Source organism: Pseudophryne corroboree, chromosome 1, assembly GCF_028390025.1.
Source record: "Pseudophryne corroboree isolate aPseCor3 chromosome 1, aPseCor3.hap2, whole genome shotgun sequence".
Classification (NCBI taxonomy): Eukaryota; Metazoa; Chordata; class Amphibia; order Anura; family Myobatrachidae; genus Pseudophryne; species Pseudophryne corroboree.
The window spans coordinates 1037070543-1037090503 of NC_086444.1; the positions used below are offsets into that span (position 1 = coordinate 1037070543).

The following is a 19961-nucleotide window of genomic DNA, read 5'->3' on the forward strand; positions in this document are numbered from 1 at the left end:
TGCAGTATAATGTTACATACGTATAATGTAGAATTCACATGCACAGTCTAGAACCTGGTTGAACCCCCAGGCAGTGGGGCCCACCAAGGCTTCCTCCCTATAACCCGATGGGCCAGTCCAACCCTGCATATATGCCTGCTTACCGGCATTTTCGTTCTCCAGTATGCAGCATTACTTACCTGCTGGGACAGCTCTCTTATAGACTTCCGGGTTTGCCCAAATGTGAAAGTGCAGCCATCAGCCTGGGTATGTACCAGCAGCAAGAAACAGAGTGGGATCCTTTAGGTCCCTTTTTGAAGAATTTTGCCCGTGGGCACATCATAACCCTGTAGAATCCCTTTGACAGTTTTAATAAATATGGGGATCCAAATGTGCTGCAGTTTGATACATCCCTTAGAATGGTAAATACAATAGTAAATATGCAATTAGTAAACAGGGTTCAGTATATTAGGTCGACAGTGATCATGTTGTAATTTAGAATATGTTCGTCTCAGGGTAGACTTTTAGATAAGAGACCTTGTAAATCTCCTAAAAACTGCATTTTGCAGATACCTGTAGGTCAAGTTCTAGGGGTCTTTCCGAAGAATGGTAGTCTCTGAGAAAAGCTGGGCAGTCAATTAATTCCGCTGTGTGGTCTGGTTGTGTCAGTGGTGGGCTATACTATTTAGGGAAGAATAATAGAATATAACTGCATCAGAGGTACAGTAGATGCTAAGTACGTCAAACAATAATCTGTAAACTTTATTCCAACTAACTAGCAAGCAGCACTGCGGATGTACTCCAGAAAGCAGAGATACCACCAAAGTCAAGTAAAGAATGTCAGGAAAGCTACAAAAAGGAAAAGCTAGGCGATAAAGTTCTGTGTGCAGGATACAGACAAGGCCAGATTGACTCATGTAAGGTAAATGAATGACCTGCATCTAAAATACCCGGGGGACACTGTTAATGCTTAAGGTGGTCATTCCGAGTTGATCACTCGCTAGCAGTTTTTAGCAGCCGTGCAAACGCTATGCCGCTGCTCACTGGGAGTGTATTTTAGCTTAGCAGAAGTGCGAACGAAAGGATCGCAGAGCGGCTACAAAATAATTTTGTGCAGTTTCAGAGTAGCTTCAAACCTACTCAGAGCTTGCGATCACTTCAGACCATTCAGTTTCTGATTTGATGTCACAAACATGCCCTGCGTTCGCCCAGCCACGCCTGCGTTTTTCCAGGCACGCCTGCGTTTTTCCGAACACTTCCTGAAAATGGTCAGTTGACACCCAGAAACGTCCCCTTCCTGTCAATCACTCTGCGGTAGCCAGTGCGACTGGAAAGCATCGCTAGACCCTGTGTGAAACTACATTGTACATTGTAATAGTACGCTGCGCGTGCGCATTGCACCGCGTACACATGCGCAGAAGTGCCGTTTTTTTGCCTCATCGCTGCACAGCGAACGAATACAGCTAGCGAACAACTTGGAATGACCACCTAAGTTATAAGTATTGAAGGGTGAGACAATTTAGACCCCATTTACATCTTAAAGAAAATAATCATTTACATATTATTATTATTATTATTAATAATAAGAATAACAACAATGGAAATGTAAGACAATAGTTATCTCTAGAGATGTGCAGCGGGCATTTTTCGTGTTTTGTGTTTTGGTTTTGGATTGGAATCCACGGTTGTGTTTTGGATTCGGACGCGTTTTGGCAAAACCACCCTTTCGGGTTTTGGATTCGGATGCGTTTTGGATTCGGGTGATTTTTTAAAAAAACCTCAAAAACAGCAAAAATCATAGAATTTGGGGGTAATTTTGATCCTATAGTATTATTAAGCTCAATAACCATAATTTCCACTCATTTCCAGTCTATTCTGAACATCTCACACCTCACAATATTATTTTTAGTCCTAAAATTTGCACCAAGGTCGCTGGATAACTAAGCTAAGCAACTCAAGTGGGCGGCACAAACACCTGGCCCATCTAGGAGTGGCACTGCAGTGTCAGACAGGATGGCACTTAAAAAAATAGTCCCCAAACAGCACATGATGCAAAGATAAATAAAAAAAGAGGTGCAAGGTGGAATTGTCCTTGGGCCCTCCCACCCACCCTTATGTTGTATAAACAGGACATGCACACTTTAACAAACCCATAATTTTAGCGACAGGGTCTGCCACACGACTGTGGCTGAAATGACTGGTTGATTTGGGCCCCCACCAAAAAAGAAGCAATCAATCTCTCCTTGCACAAACTGGCTCTACAGAGGCAAGATGTCCACCTCCTCCTCATCGTCCGATTCATCACCCCTTTCACTGTGTACATCCTCCTCCTCACAGAGTATTAATTCGTCCTCACTGGAATCCACCATCACAGGTCCCTGTGTACTTTTTGGAGGCAATTGCTGGTAAATGTCTCCACAGAGGAATTTGTAATTCATTTTGATGAACATCATCTTCTCCACATTTTCTGGAAGTAACCTCCTACGCCGATTGCTGACAAGGTGACTGGCTGAACTAAACACTCTTTCGGAGTACACAATGGAGGGTGGGCAACTTAGGTAAAATAAAGCCAGTTTGTGCAAGGGCCTCCAAATTGCCTCTTTTTCTTGCCAGTATACGTACGGACTGTCTGACATGCCTACTTGGATGCTGTCACTCATATAATCCTCCACCATTCTTTCATTGGTGACAGAATCATATGCAGTGACAGTAGACGACATGTCAGTAATCGTTGGCAGGTCCATCAGTCCGGACCAGATGTCAGCACTTGCTCCTGACTGCCCTGCATCACCGCCAGGGGGTGGTTTTGGAAATGTTATCCTTTTCCTGGCAGCTCCAGTGGCGGTAGAAAATGAAGGAGGAGCTGTTGGCGGATCACGTTCCGCTTGACTTGACAATTGTCTCACCAGCAGGTCTTTGAACATCTGCAGATTTGTGTCTGCCGGAAAGAGAGATACAACGTAGGCTTTAAACCTAGGATCGAGCACGGTGGCCAAAATGTAGTGATCTGATTTCAACAGATTGACCACCCGTGAATCCTGGTTAAGCGAATGAAGGGATCCTCCACAAGTCCCACATGCCTAGCGGAATCGCTCCGTTTTAGCTCCTCCTTCAATCTCTCCAGCTGCTTCTGCAACAGCCTGATGAGGGGAATGACCTGACTTAGGCTGGCAGTGTCTGAACTGACTTCACGTGTGGCAAGTTCAAAGGGTTGGAGAACCTTGCACAACATGGAAATCATTCTCCACTGCGCTTGAGTCAGGTGCATTCCTCCTCCTTTGCCTATATCGTAGGCAGATGTATAGGCTTGAATGGCCTTTTGCTGCTCCTCCATCCTCTGAAGCATATAGAGGGTTGAATTCCACCTCGTTACCACCTCTTGCTTCAGCTGATGGCAGGGCATGTTCAGGAGTGTTTGCTGGCGCTCCAGTCTTCGGCACGCGATGGCTGAATGACGAAAGTGGCCCGCAATTCTTCGCGACACTGACAGCATCTCCTGCACGCCTGTCATTTTTCTAAAAATTCTGCACCACCAAATTAATTGTATGTGCAAAACATGGGACATGCTGGAATTTGCCCACATGTAATACACGCACAATATTGGTGGCATTGTCCGATATCACAAATCCCCAGGAGAGTCCAATTGGGGTAAGCCATTCTGCAATGATGTTCCTCAGTTTCCGTAAGAGGTTGTCAGCTGTGTGCCTCTTATGGAAAGCGGTGATACAAAGCGTAGCCTGCCTAGGAACGAGTTGGCATTTGCGAGATGCTGCTACTGGTGCCGCTGCTGCTGTTGTTGCTGCGGGAGGCAATACATCTACCCAGTGGGATGTCACAGTCATATAGTCCTTAGCCTGCCCTGCTCCACTTGTCCACATGTCCGTGGTTAAGTGGACAGTGGGTACATCTGCATTTTTTAGGACACTGAGAACACTTTTTCTGACGTCTGTGTATATTCTCGGTATCGCCTGCCTAGAGAAGTGGAACCTAGATGGGATTTGGTACCGGGGACACACTACCTCAAGCAATTTTCTAAGTCCCTGTGAACTAACGGTGGATACCGGACGCACGTCTAACACCAACATAGTTGTCAATGCCTGAGTTATCCGCTTTGCAACAGGATGACTGCTGTGATATTTCATCTTCCTCGCAAAGGACTGTTGGACAGTCAATTGCTTAATGGAAGTAGTACAAGTGGTCTTCCGACTTCCCCTCTGGGCTGACAATCGACTCCCAGCAGCAACAACAGCAGCGCCAGCAGCAGCAGTAGGCGTTTCACTCAAGGATCCATCGGAGGAATCCCAGTTAGGAGAGGACTCGTCAGTCTTGCTAGTGACATGGCCTGCAGGACTATTGGCATTCCTGTCTAAGGAGGAAATTGACATTGAGGGAGTTGGTGGTGTGGTTTGCAGGAGCTTGGGTACAAGAGGAAGAAGGGATTTAGTTGTCAGTGGACTGCTTCCGCTGTTACCCAAAGTTTTTGAACTTGTCAATGACTTCTGATGAATGCGCTCCAGGTGACGTATAAGGGAGGATGTTCCTAGGTGGTTAACGTCCTTACCCCTACTTATTACAGCTTGACAAAGGCAACACACGGATTGACACCTGTTGTCTGCATTTCTGTTGAAATAATTCCACACCGAAGAGGTGATTTTTTTTGTATTTTGACCAGGCATGTCAATGGCCTTATTCATCCCACGGACAACAACTGTCTTCCCGGGTGCCTGATTTAAACAAACCACATCACCATCAGAATCCTCATCGTCAACTTCCTCCTCAGCGCCAGCAACACCCATATCCTCATCCTGGTGTACTTCAACAGTGACATCTTCAATTTGAATATTAGGAACTGGACTGTGGGTGCTACTTCCAGCACTTGCAGGAGGCGTGAAAATGGTGGAAGGAGCCACCTCTTCCTGTCCAGTGTTGGGAAGGTCAGGCATCGCAACCGACACAATTGGACTTTCCTTGGGGATTTGTGATTTAGAATAACGCACAGTTCTTTACTGTGCTTTTGCCAGCTTAAGTCTTTTCATTTTTCTAGCGGGAGGATGAGTGCTTCCATCGTCATGTGAAGCTGAACCACTAGTCATGAGGAACATAGGAGAGGGCCTTAGCTGTTCCTTGCCACTCCGTGTCGTAAATGGCATATTGGCAAGTTTACGCTTCTCCTAAAACGATTTTAATTTCGATTTTTGGGTAATTTTACTGAACTTTTGCTTTTTGGATTTTACATGCTCTCTACTATGACATTGGGCATCGGCCTTGGCAGACGACGTTGATGGCATTTCATCGTCTCTGCCATGACTAGTGGCAGCAGCTTCAGCACTATGTGGAAGTGGATCTTGATCTTTCCCTGTTTTACCCTCCACATTTTTGTTTTTAATTTGTGGAATTATATGCCAGTAATATATCTGGAATTAGATGGCAGTAATGTCTGGAATTAGATACCACTAGATAGATACCAGATTCCACTGTGACTGGAATGATGATGACCTATGCACAGTGACAGGACACTACCACAGCACCCTACAGCAGCAAGATGCAGCACAAGACACTGAGCACTGACCAGTGATACTGAGCACTGATGATGCTACTGAGCACTGATACTGAGCAGCACGATGCCGCACAAGACACTGTACTAGTATTAGTAATGTAGTATTACTGAGCACCACAAGACAATGAGCAGTGACACTGAGCACTGATAATACTACTGAGAACTGACACTGAGCAGCACAATGCAGCACAAGACACTGTACTAGTATTAGTAATGTAGTATTACTGAGCACCACAAGACAATGAGCAGTGATACTGAGCACTGATGATACTTTTGAGCACCGATACTGAGCACTGATGATACTACTGAACACTGATACTGAGCAGCACAATGCAGCACAAGACACTGTACTAGTATTAGTAATGTAGTATTACTGAGCACCACAAGACGATGAGCAGTGATACTGAGCACTGATGATACTACTGAGCAGTGATACTGAGCACTGATGATACTACTGAGAACTGACACTGAGCAGCACGATTAGCACAAGACACTGTGCTAGTATTATTAATGTAGTATTATTGAGCAGCACAAGACAATGAGCAGTGATACTGAGCACTGATGATACTACTGAGAACTGACACTGAGCAGCACGATGCAGCACAAGACACTGTACTAGTATTAGTAATGTAGTATTACTGAGCACCACGATGCAGCACAAGACAATGAGCAGTGATACTAAGCACTGATGATACTACTGAGCACTGATGATACTACTGAGAACTGACGCTGAGCAGCACGATGCAGCACAAGACACTGTACTAGTATTAGTAATGTAGTATTACTGAGCACCACAAGGCAATGAGCAGTGATACTGAGCACTGATGATACTACTGAGGACTGACACTGAGCAGCACAATTAGGACAAGACACTGTACTAGTATTAGTAATGTAGTATTACTGAGCACTACAAGACAATGAGCAGTGATACTGAGCACTGATGATACTACTGAGCACTGATACTTAGCACTGATGATGCTACTGAGAACTGACACTGAGCAGCACGATTAGCACAAGACACTGTACTAGTATTAGTAATGTAGTATTACTGAGCAGCACAAGACAATGAGCAGTAATACTCAGCACTGATACTACTGAGAACTGACACTGAGCAGCACGATGCAGCACAAGACACTGTACTAGTATTAGTAATGTAGTATTACTGAGCACCACGATGCAGCACAAGACAATGAGCAGTGATACTGAGCACTGATGATACTACTGAGAACTGACACTGAGCAGCACAAGACACTGTACTAGTATTAGTGAGCAGAACAAAAGCACTCTGGAATTGTCACCCCCCAGATACCACTGTGACTGGAATGATGATGACCGATGCACAGTCACAGGACACTACTACCACAGCACCCTACAGCAGCAAGATGCAGCACAAGAGAGACACTGTACTAGTATTACTGAGCAGCAATAAACACTGATACTGAGAACTGACACTGAGAGAACGTAGCTACGTCTTCTCTGTACCCTCTACAATGCCTGAGTGAAAATGGCGGCGACGCGCGGCTCTTTATATGGAATCCGAATCTCGGGATGATTACGTTTTGCCTCGTTCGGGTTTTCCGAGTCAGGCGGGAACAACCGAGCCGAGCTCGGACCCGTGTTTGACACATGGAGTTCAGGAGGGTTAGTTTTTCTGCGAACCAAACCCGCTCATCTCTAGTTATCTCTAATCCTTATCTCGTCTAAAAGCAGTACTACTTAATAAGTACTGAGTCAGAGCTACTATCAAGGAGTACAGAAATGACTTACAGTATAGGACAGTTGTGAGTGGTCCCAATGTTACTATGCTCCCTGCACACTGCTTGCCTGCCACCTGCATTGCTGGCTAGGGAAAGTAGTGCTAGGAGCTGCAATTACCAACTAGTAGTACTAGTTGGTCCTCTCTGCTGCCTTTGACACAATGGATCATCCTCTCCTCCTCCGCACACTCCAAAACGCTGGCCTCTTTAGCACTGTCCTTGACTGGTTTTCTTCTTACCTTACTAACCACTCCTTCTCTGTGTCTGCCTCCGGCACCACCTCACACCCTTCCATCCTTCCTGTTGGTGTCCCTCAGGGTTCTGTCCTTGGCCCCCTTCTGTTCTCCCTGTACACCTCTTCCCTGGGTGCGCTCATTAACTCCTTTTGGCCTTCAATACCACCTCTACGCTGATGACACACAACTCTACCTCTCCTCTCCTGATCTGTCCCCCTCTATCCTCTCTCAGGTTTCCAGCTGCTTCTCCGCAATCTCCTCCTGGATGTCTGAGCGCTCTCTGAAGCTCAACATGGACAAAACTGAACTCATCATCTTTCCCCCATCCAGAGTAACACCCCCTGACCAATATCTCTATCATTGTTGACAACACCACCATCTCCCCCGTTCCCTAACTCCGCTGCTTGGGCGTCACTCTTGACTCCTCCCTCTCCTTTGCACCCCACATCCAAGCTCTGGCACAATCCTGTCGGTTCCAGCTATGCAACATTGCTCGTATCAGGCCATTTCTCTCCCATAGTTCAACTAAACTTATCATCCACTCACTGGTCATCTCACGACTCGACTACTGCAACGTTCTACTCACTGGCCTCACTTGCTCCCATCTTGCTCCCCTCCAATCTGTCCTGAACTCCGCAGCTAGGCTTATCTTCCTCTCCCGCTGTTCCACATCTGCCACCCCCCTTCGACAAAATCTACACTGGCTCCCATTCCCCTACAGAATCCTCTTCAAACTCCTCACCCTCACATACAAGGCCATCTCTAATTCCAGTGCTCCCTACATCTCCAACCTCCTCTCCCTTCATACTCCCTCCCGCTCCCTACGCTCAACCAATGACCGTCGCCTCTCCACTGCCCTGGTCACTACTTCCCATGCTCAAGTTCAAGACTATGCACGTGCTGCACCCCTTCAGTGGAACGCACTCCCCCGCACCAATAGACTCTCCCTGACCTTGCAAAGCTTCAAACGGGCACTAAAAACCCACCTGTTCATCAAAGCATACCCTCCCGATGCATAACCTAGTCCTGAGGCCGCTCCTCCATCCCCCTGCCTCATGCCTTGAACATCTCTACTTTGCTTGCATACTGCCATCAGGCTACCTCCCGCTCGCTTGCACCTCATGTCATCAGTCTGTCGACCCTTCCGACTAGATTAGCTCTTCAGAGCGGGGCCCTCTTTCCTCTTGTTATCTAAGCCATCTTCTCGACACATTTCACTCACAGCTCTCCCCTACTCAGCGACCAAATTTACCGCTTTTCTCCTGCTGGTAAAGACTGATCTCCATCTATGGCCACCAGCCCCTAGTAGTACGATGATCACTCCCTCACTACTTACATCTTAGCTGTATTATGTCTTGAGAATGTGTGGTGCTCATTGTTTCCTGTACTTTATTTTTGTTATTTATTTACTGTAATGCTAAGTTTGTCTCTCAGTACTTTCAGTCCTTTGTACGGCGCTGCGAAACTCGTGTGGTGCCTTAGAAATAAAATGTAATAATAATAATAATAGTAATACTTGTTATATTTGAATCTAATTACAGGGGGATTCCGGAGGTCCACTGTCCTGTGAGGTTGACAAGACATGGTACTTAATTGGTATTACAAGTTGGGGAGAAGGTTGTGCCCAGCCAGACAAGCCCGGGGTCTACACAAAAGTCACAGAATTTACAGACTGGATTGTACAACATACTAAAATGTAAGATGCACTTTCCTCTCAAATAACTATCACTGTCTATTGTTTTTTGCCAGTAAAGTGTTTGTCAAAGTATTTACATCACTGTCAGCACGTTATTAGAATAACAATTTCCTGTTTGTTTGTTTTTTAACACCAGGTCAACCTGCTTTATATACTGTATATAGACAAAATGAATTGATCCCTCTACTTGAGATATTTTCTGTACCAGTCTTTACCTTGCCCACATATGCTTGCTTTGTTTATTATCTCTATCTTGCTCCACTGTGTTGTTTTGCTTGCATGTACATCTTCTTCTCGAATGTACATCTACTTCTCTAATGCTATCACTTCTTGTCATATTGCGCTAGTGTCTTCATCCTCTTCCTTATTTTCCATTGTATGCTTTAAGTACATATAATTTTCCTGGGTGGGCTTCAGGTTGCCCGCGGCCGGGCTCCCGGCGACCACCATACCGGCGCCGGAATCCCGACTGCCGGCATACCAACATCTTTTCTCCCTCTTGGGGGTCCATGACCCCGCTGGAGGGAGAATAGGCGCCACCATGCCCGCAAGGGGCTCATTTGCGCTCGCCCAGCTGTTGGCATGCCGGCGGTCGGGATTCCGACACTGGTATGCTGGTCGCCGGGACCCCAACATCCGGCAAACCATACTACACCCAATTTTCCCCCATCTCCCATTGTTGATATTATTCTTTCCTCTCCCTTACCTTCCTACATCTTCCCTTTCTGTCTTTCACAGAGCTCACGTTAAAGTATTAAATATTGTAAAATGACTGTTGTTGAAACGGGATGCAGTTAATGTACCGGCTGTCTGGATTCCGGCAGTCAGGAGACCAACACCAGAATCCCGAATGCTGGTGAAATGCCGCCGGTCGGAATCCTGACCAAAGACTCTATTTCCCTCTTGGGTGGTTGTCCACTCCACCACCCGAGGGGGAATATAATAGTGTGTCAAGTGTAACTTGCCACCGGGAATGAAGCGTGGCGAGCGCAGCGAACCCACGAGTATTACATACTGGAACCTTTAAAACATGTGCTGCCATATGTATAGGAATTTTAATATATACCCCCAAAAAGGAAGCTAATGTAATTATACTTATCTCTCTGCCATCTCCAGAGTCCCATATCGGGCGGTGTTGAGCAGCAGAGATCACTGGGAATATTGCACATTAGTGATTTTCCCATGGATTTGCACATGCACAGTAGAAAAATAATAATCAAAGTTTACTTAACTGTTCGGATTTTTATAGGTTTTTTTTATTTATAGCTGTCACCATTGTTTATACTGTACAATGAATGGGAATATAAAACCCACATTTATTGTATTTATCCATAAATTTAATTGTTATTACTAGACACTAGAGATGAGCGCCTGAAATTTTTCGGGTTTTGTGTTTTGGTTTTGGGTTCGGTTCCGCGGCCGTGTTTTGGGTTCGAACGCGTTTTGGCAAAACCTCACCGAATTATTTTTGTCGGATTCGGGTGTGTTTTGGATTCGGGTGTTTTTTTCCAAAAACACTAAAAAACAGCTTAAATCATAGAATTTGGGGGTCATTTTGATCCCAAAGTATTATTAACCTCAAAAACCATAATTTACACTCATTTTCAGTCTATTCTGAATACCTCACACCTCACAATATTATTTTTAGTCCTAAAATTTGCACCGAGGTCGCTGTGTGAGTAAGATAAGCGACCCTAGTGGCCGACACAAACACCGGGCCCATCTAGGAGTGGCACTGCAGTGTCACGCAGGATGTCCCTTCCAAAAAACCCTCCCCAAACAGCACATGACGCAAAGAAAAAAAGAGGCGCAATGAGGTAGCTGTGTGAGTAAGATTAGCGACCCTAGTGGCCGACACAAACACCGGGCCCATCTAGGAGTGGCACTGCAGTGTCACGCAGGATGGCCCTTCCAAAAAACCCTCCCCAAACAGCACATGACGCAAAGAAAAAAAGAGGCGCAATGAGGTAGCTGTGTGAGTAAGATTAGCGACCCTAGTGGCCGACACAAACACCGGGCCCATCTAGGAGTGGCACTGCAGTGTCACGCAGGATGGCCCTTCCAAAAAACCCTCCCCAAACAGCACATGACGCAAAGAAAAAAAGAGGCGCAATGAGGTAGCTGACTGTGTGAGTAAGATTAGCGACCCTAGTGGCCGACACAAACACCGGGCCCATCTAGGAGTGGCACTGCAGTGTCACGCAGGATGTCCCTTCCAAAAAACCCTCCCCAAACAGCACATGACGCAAAGAAAAAAAGAGGCGCAATGAGGTAGCTGTGTGAGTAAGATTAGCGACCCTAGTGGCCGACACAAACACCGGGCCCATCTAGGAGTGGCACTGCAGTGTCACGCAGGATGTCCCTTCCAAAAAACCCTCCCCAATCAGCACATGATGCAAAGAAAAAGAAAAGAAAAAAGAGGTGCAAGATGGAATTATCCTTGGGCCCTCCCACCCACCCTTATGTTGTATAAACAAAACAGGACATGCACACTTTAACCAACCCATCATTTCAGTGACAGGGTCTGCCACACGACTGTGACTGATATGACGGGTTGGTTTGGACCCCCCCCAAAAAAGAAGCAATTAATCTCTCCTTGCACAAACTGGCTCTACAGAGGCAAGATGTCCACCTCATCTTCACCCTCCGATATATCACCGTGTACATCCCCCTCCTCACAGATTATCAATTCGTCCCCACTGGAATCCACCATCTCAGCTCCCTGTGTACTTTGTGGAGGCAATTGCTGCTGGTCAATGTCTCCGCGGAGGAATTGATTATAATTCATTTTAATGAACATCATCTTCTCCACATTTTCTGGATGTAACCTCGTACGCCGATTGCTGACAAGGTGAGCGGCGGCACTAAACACTCTTTCGGAGTACACACTTGTGGGAGGGCAACTTAGGTAGAATAAAGCCAGTTTGTGCAAGGGCCTCCAAATTGCCTCTTTTTCCTGCCAGTATAAGTACGGACTGTGTGACGTGCCTACTTGGATGCGGTCACTCATATAATCCTCCACCATTCTATCAATGTTGAGAGAATCATATGCAGTGACAGTAGACGACATGTCCGTAATCGTTGGCAGGTCCTTCAGTCCGGACCAGATGTCAGCATCAGCAGTCGCTCCAGACTGCCCTGCATCACCGCCAGCGGGTGGGCTCAGAATTCTGAGCCTTTTCCTCGCACCCCCAGTTGCGGGAGAATGTGAAGGAGGAGATGTTGACAGGTCGCGTTCCGCTTGACTTGACAATTTTGTCACCAGCAGGTCTTTCAACCCCAGCAGACCTGTGTCTGCCGGAAAGAGAGATCCAAGGTAGGCTTTAAATCTAGGATCGAGCACGGTGGCCAAAATGTAGTGCTCTGATTTCAACAGATTGACCACCCGTGAATCCTTGTTAAGCGAATTAAGGGCTGCATCCACAAGTCCCACATGCCTAGCGGAATCGCTCCGTGTTAGCTCCTTCTTCAATGCCTCCAGCTTCTTCTGCAAAAGCCTGATGAGGGGAATGACCTGACTCAGGCTGGCAGTGTCTGAACTGACTTCACGTGTGGCAAGTTCAAAGGGCATCAGAACCTTGCACAACGTTGAAATCATTCTCCACTGCACTTGAGACAGGTGCATTCCATCTCCTATATCGTGCTCAATTGTATAGGCTTGAATGGCCTTTTGCTGCTCCTCCAACCTCTGAAGCATATAGAGGGTTGAATTCCACCTCGTTACCACTTCTTGCTTCAGATGATGGCAGGGCAGGTTCAGTAGTTTTTGGTGGTGCTCCAGTCTTCTGTACGTGGTGCCTGTACGCCGAAAGTGTCCCGCAATTTTTCTGGCCACCGACAGCATCTCTTGCACGCCCCTGTCGTTTTTTAAAAAATTCTGCACCACCAAATTCAAGGTATGTGCAAAACATGGGACGTGCTGGAATTTGCCCATATTTAATGCACACACAATATTGCTGGCGTTGTCCGATGCCACAAATCCACAGGAGAGTCCAATTGGGGTAAGCCATTCCGCGATGATCTTCCTCAGTTGCCGTAAGAGGTTTTCAGCTGTGTGCGTATTCTGGAAAGCGGTGATACAAAGCGTAGCCTGCCTAGGAAAGAGTTGGCGTTTGCGAGATGCTGCTACTGGTGCCGCCGCTGCTGTTCTTGCGGCGGGAGTCCATACATCTACCCAGTGGGCTGTCACAGTCATATAGTCCTGACCCTGCCCTGCTCCACTTGTCCACATGTCCGTGGTTAAGTGGACATTGGGTACAACTGCATTTTTTAGGAGACTGGTGAGTCTTTTTCTGACGTCCGTGTACATTCTCGGTATCGCCTGCCTAGAGAAGTGGAACCTAGATGGTATTTGGTAACGGGGGCACACTGCCTCAATAAATTGTCTAGTTCCCTGTGAACTAACGGCGGATACCGGACGCACGTCTAACACCAACATAGTTGTCAAGGACTCAGTTATCCGCTTTGCAGTAGGATGACTGCTGTGATATTTCATCTTCCTCGCAAAGGACTGTTGAACAGTCAATTGCTTACTGGAAGTAGTACAAGTGGGCTTACGACTTCCCCTCTGGGATGACCATCGACTCCCAGCGGCAACAACAGCAGCGCCAGCAGCAGTAGGCGTTACACGCAAGGATGCATCGGAGGAATCCCAGGCAGGAGAGGACTCGTCAGACTTGCCAGTGACATGGCCTGCAGGACTATTGGCATTCCTGGGGAAGGAGGAAATTGACACTGAGGGAGTTGGTGGGGTGGTTTGCGTGAGCTTGGTTACAAGAGGAAGGGATTTACTGGTCAGTGGACTGCTTCCGCTGTCACCCAAAGTTTTTGAACTTGTCACTGACTTATTATGAATGCGCTGCAGGTGACGTATAAGGGAGGATGTTCCGAGGTGGTTAACGTCCTTACCCCTACTTATTACAGCTTGACAAAGGGAACACACGGCTTGACACCTGTTGTCCGCATTTCTGGTGAAATACCTCCACACCGAAGAGCTGATTTTTTTGGTATTTTCACCTGGCATGTCAACGGCCATATTCCTCCCACGGACAACAGGTGTCTCCCCGGGTGCCTGACTTAAACAAACCACCTCACCATCAGAATCCTCCTGGTCAATTTCCTCCCCAGCGCCAGCAACACCCATATCCTCCTCATCCTGGTGTACTTCAACACTGACATCTTCAATCTGACTATCAGGAACTGGACTGCGGGTGCTCCTTCCAGCACTTGCAGGGGGCATGCAAATAGTGGAAGGCGCATGCTCTTCACGTCCAGTGTTGGGAAGGTCAGGCATCGCAAACGACACAATTGGACTCTCCTTGTGGATTTGGGATTTCAAAGAACGCACAGTTCTTTGCGGTGCTTTTGCCAGCTTGAGTCTTTTCAGTTTTCTAGCGAGAGGCTGAGTGCTTCCATCCTCATGTGAAGCTGAACCACTAGCCATGAACATAGGCCAGGGCCTCAGCCGTTCCTTGCCACTCCGTGTGGTAAATGGCATATTGGCAAGTTTACGCTTCTCCTCCGACAATTTTATTTTAGGTTTTGGAGTCCTTTTTTTTCTGATATTTGGTGTTTTGGATTTGACATGCTCTGTACTATGACATTGGGCATCGGCCTTGGCAGACGACGTTGCTGGCATTTCATCGTCTCGGCCATGACTAGTGGCAGCAGCTTCAGCACGAGGTGGAAGTGGATCTTGATCTTTCCCTAATTTTGGAACCTCAACTTTTTTGTTCTCCATATTTTATAGGCAGAACTAAAAGGCACCTCAGGTAAACAATGGAGATGGATGGATTGGATACTAGTATACAATTATGGACGGACTGCCACGGTTAGGTGGTATAAAAAAACCACGGTTAGGTGGTATATATTATAATAATAATACAATTATGGATGGACGGACTGCCTGCCGACTGCCGACACAGAGGTAGCCACAGCCGTGAACTACCGCACTGTACACTGGTTGATAAAGAGATAGTAGTATACTCGTAACAACTAGTATGACACTATGACGACGGTATAAAGAATGAAAAAAAAACCACGGTTAGGTGGTATATATTATAATAATAATACAATTATGGATGGACGGACTGCCTGCCGACTGCCGACACAGAGGTAGCCACAGCCGTGAACTACCGCACTGTACACTGGTTGATAAAGAGATAGTAGTATACTCGTAACAACTAGTATGACACTATGACGACGGTATAAAGAATGAAAAAAAAACCACGGTTAGGTGGTATATATTATAATAATAATACAATTATGGATGGACGGACTGCCTGCCGACTGCCGACACAGAGGTAGCCACAGCCGTGAACTACCGCACTGTACACTGGTTGATAAAGAGATAGTAGTATACTCGTAACAACTAGTATGACACTATGACGACGGTATAAAGAATGAAAAAAAAACCACGGTTAGGTGGTATATATTATAATAATAATACAATTATGGATGGACGGACTGCCTGCCGACTGCCGACACAGAGGTAGCCACAGCCGTGAACTACCGCACTGTACACTGGTTGATAAAGAGATAGTAGTATACTCGTAACAACTAGTATGACACTATGACGACGGTATAAAGAATGAAAAAAAAACCACGGTTAGGTGGTATATATTATAATAATAATACAATTATGGATGGACGGACTGCCTGCCGACTGCCGACACAGAGGTAGCCACAGCCGTGAACTACCGCACTGTACACTGGTTGATAAAGAGATAGTAGTATACTCGTAACAACTAGTATGACACTATGACGACGGTATAAAGAATGAAAAAAAAACCACGGTTAGGTGGTATATATTATAATAATAATACAATTATGGATGGACGGACTGCCTGCCGACTGCCGACACAGAGGTAGCCACAGCCGTGAACTACCGCACTGTACACTGGTTGATAAAGAGATAGTAGTATACTCGTAACAACTAGTATGACACTATGACGACGGTATAAAGAATGCAAAAAAAACCACAGTTAGGTGGTATATATTATAATAATAATACAATTATGGATGGACGGACTGCCTGCCGACTGCCGACACAGAGGTAGCCACAGCCGTGAACTACCGCACTGTACACTGGTTGATAAAGAGATAGTAGTATACTCGTAACAACTAGTATGACACTATGACGGTATAAAGAATGAAAAAAAAACCACGGTTAGGTGGTATATATTATAATAATAATACAATTATGGATGGACGGACTGCCTGCCGACTGCCGACACAGAGGTAGCCACAGCCGTGAACTACCGCACTGTACACTGGTTGATAAAGAGATAGTAGTATACTCGTAACAATTAGGATGACACTATGACGGTATAAAGAATGAAAAAAAAACCACGGTTAGGTGGTAGGTATATAATAATAAATAATACAATTCTGGTCGGACGGACTGCCTGCCGTGTGCCGACACAGAGGTAGCCACAGCCGTGAACTACTGCACTGTACACTGGTTGATAAAGAGATAGTAGTATACTCGTAACAATTAGGATGACACTATGACGGTATAAAGAATGAAAAAAAAACCACGGTTAGGTGGTAGGTATATAATAATAAATAATACAATTCTGGTCGGACGGACTGCCTGCCGTGTGCCGACACAGAGGTAGCCACAGCCGTGAACTACCGCACTGTACACTGGTTGATAAAGAGATAGTAGTATACTCGTAACAATTAGGATGACACTATGACGGTATAAAGAATGAAAAAAAAACCACGGTTAGGTGGTAGGTATATAATAATAAATAATACAATTCTGGTCGGACGGACTGCCTGCCGTGTGCCGACACAGAGGTAGCCACAGCCGTGAACTACCGCACTGTACACTGGTTGATAAAGAGATAGTAGTATACTCGTAACAATTAGGATGACACTATGACGGTATAAAGAATGAAAAAAAAACCACGGTTAGGTGGTAGGTATATAATAATAAATAATACAATTCTGGTCGGACGGACTGCCTGCCGTGTGCCGACACAGAGGTAGCCACAGCCGTGAACTACCGCACTGTACACTGGTTGATAAAGAGATAGTAGTATACTCGTAACAATTAGGATGACACTATGACGGTATAAAGAATGAAAAAAAAACCACGGTTAGGTGGTAGGTATATAATAATAAATAATACAATTCTGGTCGGACGGACTGCCTGCCGTGTGCCGACACAGAGGTAGCCACAGCCGTGAACTACCGCACTGTACTGTGTCTGCTGCTAATATAGACTGGTTGATATTTAAAGAGATATTAGTAGTATACAACAATACTATACTGGTGGTCAGGCACTGGTCACCACTCCTGCAGCAAAAGTGTGCACTGTTAATTAATATAATTGTACTCCTGGCTCCTGCTAACAACCTGCAGTGCTCCCCAGTCTCCCCCACAATTAATTATAAGCTTTTAATTTATACATTGATGACTGTGCAGCACACTGGGCTGAGCTGAGTGCACACAGACTGAGTCACACTGTGTGACTGACTGTGCTGTGTATCGTTTTTTTTTTCAGGCAGAGAACGGATATAGCAGAGAGAAGTGAACGGATATATTATATTAAATAAAAGTTAACTAGCAACTGCACTGGTCACTGACTGTGGTAAACTAACTCTGTCTGCGACTCTGCACAATCTCTCTCTATCTAATCTATCTATCTCTATTCTAATGGAGAGGACGCCAGACACGTCCTCTCCCTATCAATCTCAATGCACGAGTGAAAATGGCGGCGACGCGCGGCTCCTTATATAGAATCCGAGTCTCGCGATAGAATCCGAGCCTCGCGAGAATCCGACAGCGTCATGATGACGTTCGGGCGCGCTCGGGTTAACCGAGCAAGGCGGGAAGATCCGAGTCGCTCGGACCCGTGGAAAAAAAAGTGAAGTTCGTGCGTGTTCGGATTCAAAGAAACCGAACTCGCTCATCTCTACTAGACACAAAGTGTTATTGTTTTGTAAAATGTGAACTCCTTATACATCTGGTTGTGTGCGTTCTCACTTTCACACAACTGTCTCTTTCATGCCCTGGTGCTTCATTGACTGCAATAACCAATGTTACTATATATGTATTTTCTTGAATTGAGACTCTTGCACTGCCTAATGTCTGTTACTGAATTTTCTCTTGCAGAGTGATTTGAAAAAACAATCAGGCCTATGTATGGTCCTTTGCCTTTATTCCTGACTTATGACACACACTGGGAATTGTGTCTGGATCCTTATTATGCTGTGTACTACTAATGCTACTCTACTAGAAAAGGACAACGATATACTGTATGCTAGCATCCATTTGGCAGATTGTAATTATTTAGCAATGAAATGTTTCATAGACCAATTACCTGACTGCTATTGTATGAATTGTGTATTACTTTTAAATATTATTTAAAGGAATTACTGTACCCTCTATTTATCACATGGCTACTGTTATATATCTAAAAGTCTTAAATATTCTGTTTATATTTGGGAACTAATGTACACTATGCTGCACATTATGAGATGACAAATATCACATCAAAGTCCAAAGTTCACTTTAGTACATTCCCTTTCAATAAAGATTGAGAGACTATGACGTCTGAGGTTATTACCAATGCACATTTTTATTTTTATTACTTTGCTTGGAGCGTGTGTGGAGATGTATTTCTCAGCCAAAGTGCAACATGAAGGAGCAAAATAGATTCCATTAAATGTATTGACTGATCCATGAAGACTAACAACTCCAATGCGTTTTATTAATCCCATTATATCATTTCAATAATCTCTCTCCACAAAAGGAAGTCTCATTTCCGCTCTGCTCTATAAATCTAGAAGCATTGGTGCGTTTACTCCCTTGTTTGCTAGAAATGTCCTCTTCCCTCCAAACTTTTTCCTCCCTGCATGTGCAAACTTCTGTATTTCTGCAAACGCTGCCCACTTGCTCTGTAAAACTCTTTGGCTCAGTGGAATGATGCACTTGAACAAATCAAGGTGCAAGGTGGGTCCAAAGCTGATTTGACACCACAAGGTGTTGTATGTGGGTAGTTGAAAGATCCAGCTAAGATTTTGTATCGCAGCCCTATGTATTCTATGTATGACACTTCACTAGCTCCTGCACTTAGCAGATTGTCTTCTAGAGCTGTAATGCTAAGGTGGCCTTTGCACTTGTTTTAGTGATGAGGCACAGGGATGCAGAGAGAAATGGCAGGCTTAGATGATGGGGACGACATGGCCAAATCATGGGGCCTGGGCAAAAAAATTAATACAAGCCTGTGCAATTAGTATCTGCCCTCGCTTCTTGGCGTACCTGGCAAGTGATCTCTGTGGAACTAGCGCATAGTGGTTAAAGCTCAGATGACTGCCCACCTCCATGATGCCTCCCTGATACTGACAGAGTACTAACTACAATATTGAAATGTCAAAGACTCAGTAAGGCAGATGTGGCCTGCCATGTCACAATAATATATCATATAAATATATGTTTGGAATTTTACCGCCTGAACTAGTAATTTTAACTCTGGACGATAACTGCTTTTACTAATGGTGCGTACAAACTGGCCGATGACCGCTGACAGCCCGTACACAAGCTGCAGCAGCCGGGGGTGATTGATGGCTGAACTGGGCGGGCGTGTGTAAATGTTCGCCCTGTTCATGACATCAGTTCCGACGGATCGGGCAGTGTGTATGCTCAACACACTGGCCGGTCCGTCCATAGATATATCTGCAGATCAATTGATCTGCAGATATATCTATTAGTGTGCACCCAGCATA

The 19961-nt window shown here is 45.5% G+C and overlaps 1 protein-coding gene across 1 annotated transcript in view; it reads left to right on the top strand.

Annotated features, from left to right (window-relative positions):
- Positions 1-18621, top strand: part of LOC134923949 (plasma kallikrein-like) — a 136315-nt gene extending 117694 nt beyond the window's left edge. Inside the window, exons 14-16 of the mRNA XM_063920799.1 lie at positions 759-901; positions 9071-9225; positions 18349-18621. Of these exons, the coding sequence (XP_063776869.1) occupies positions 759-901; positions 9071-9225; positions 18349-18358 (308 nt within the window). The 3' untranslated portion in view covers positions 18359-18621. The remainder of the gene's footprint in view (positions 1-758; positions 902-9070; positions 9226-18348) is intronic.
- Positions 18622-19961: the final 1340 nt, after the last annotated feature.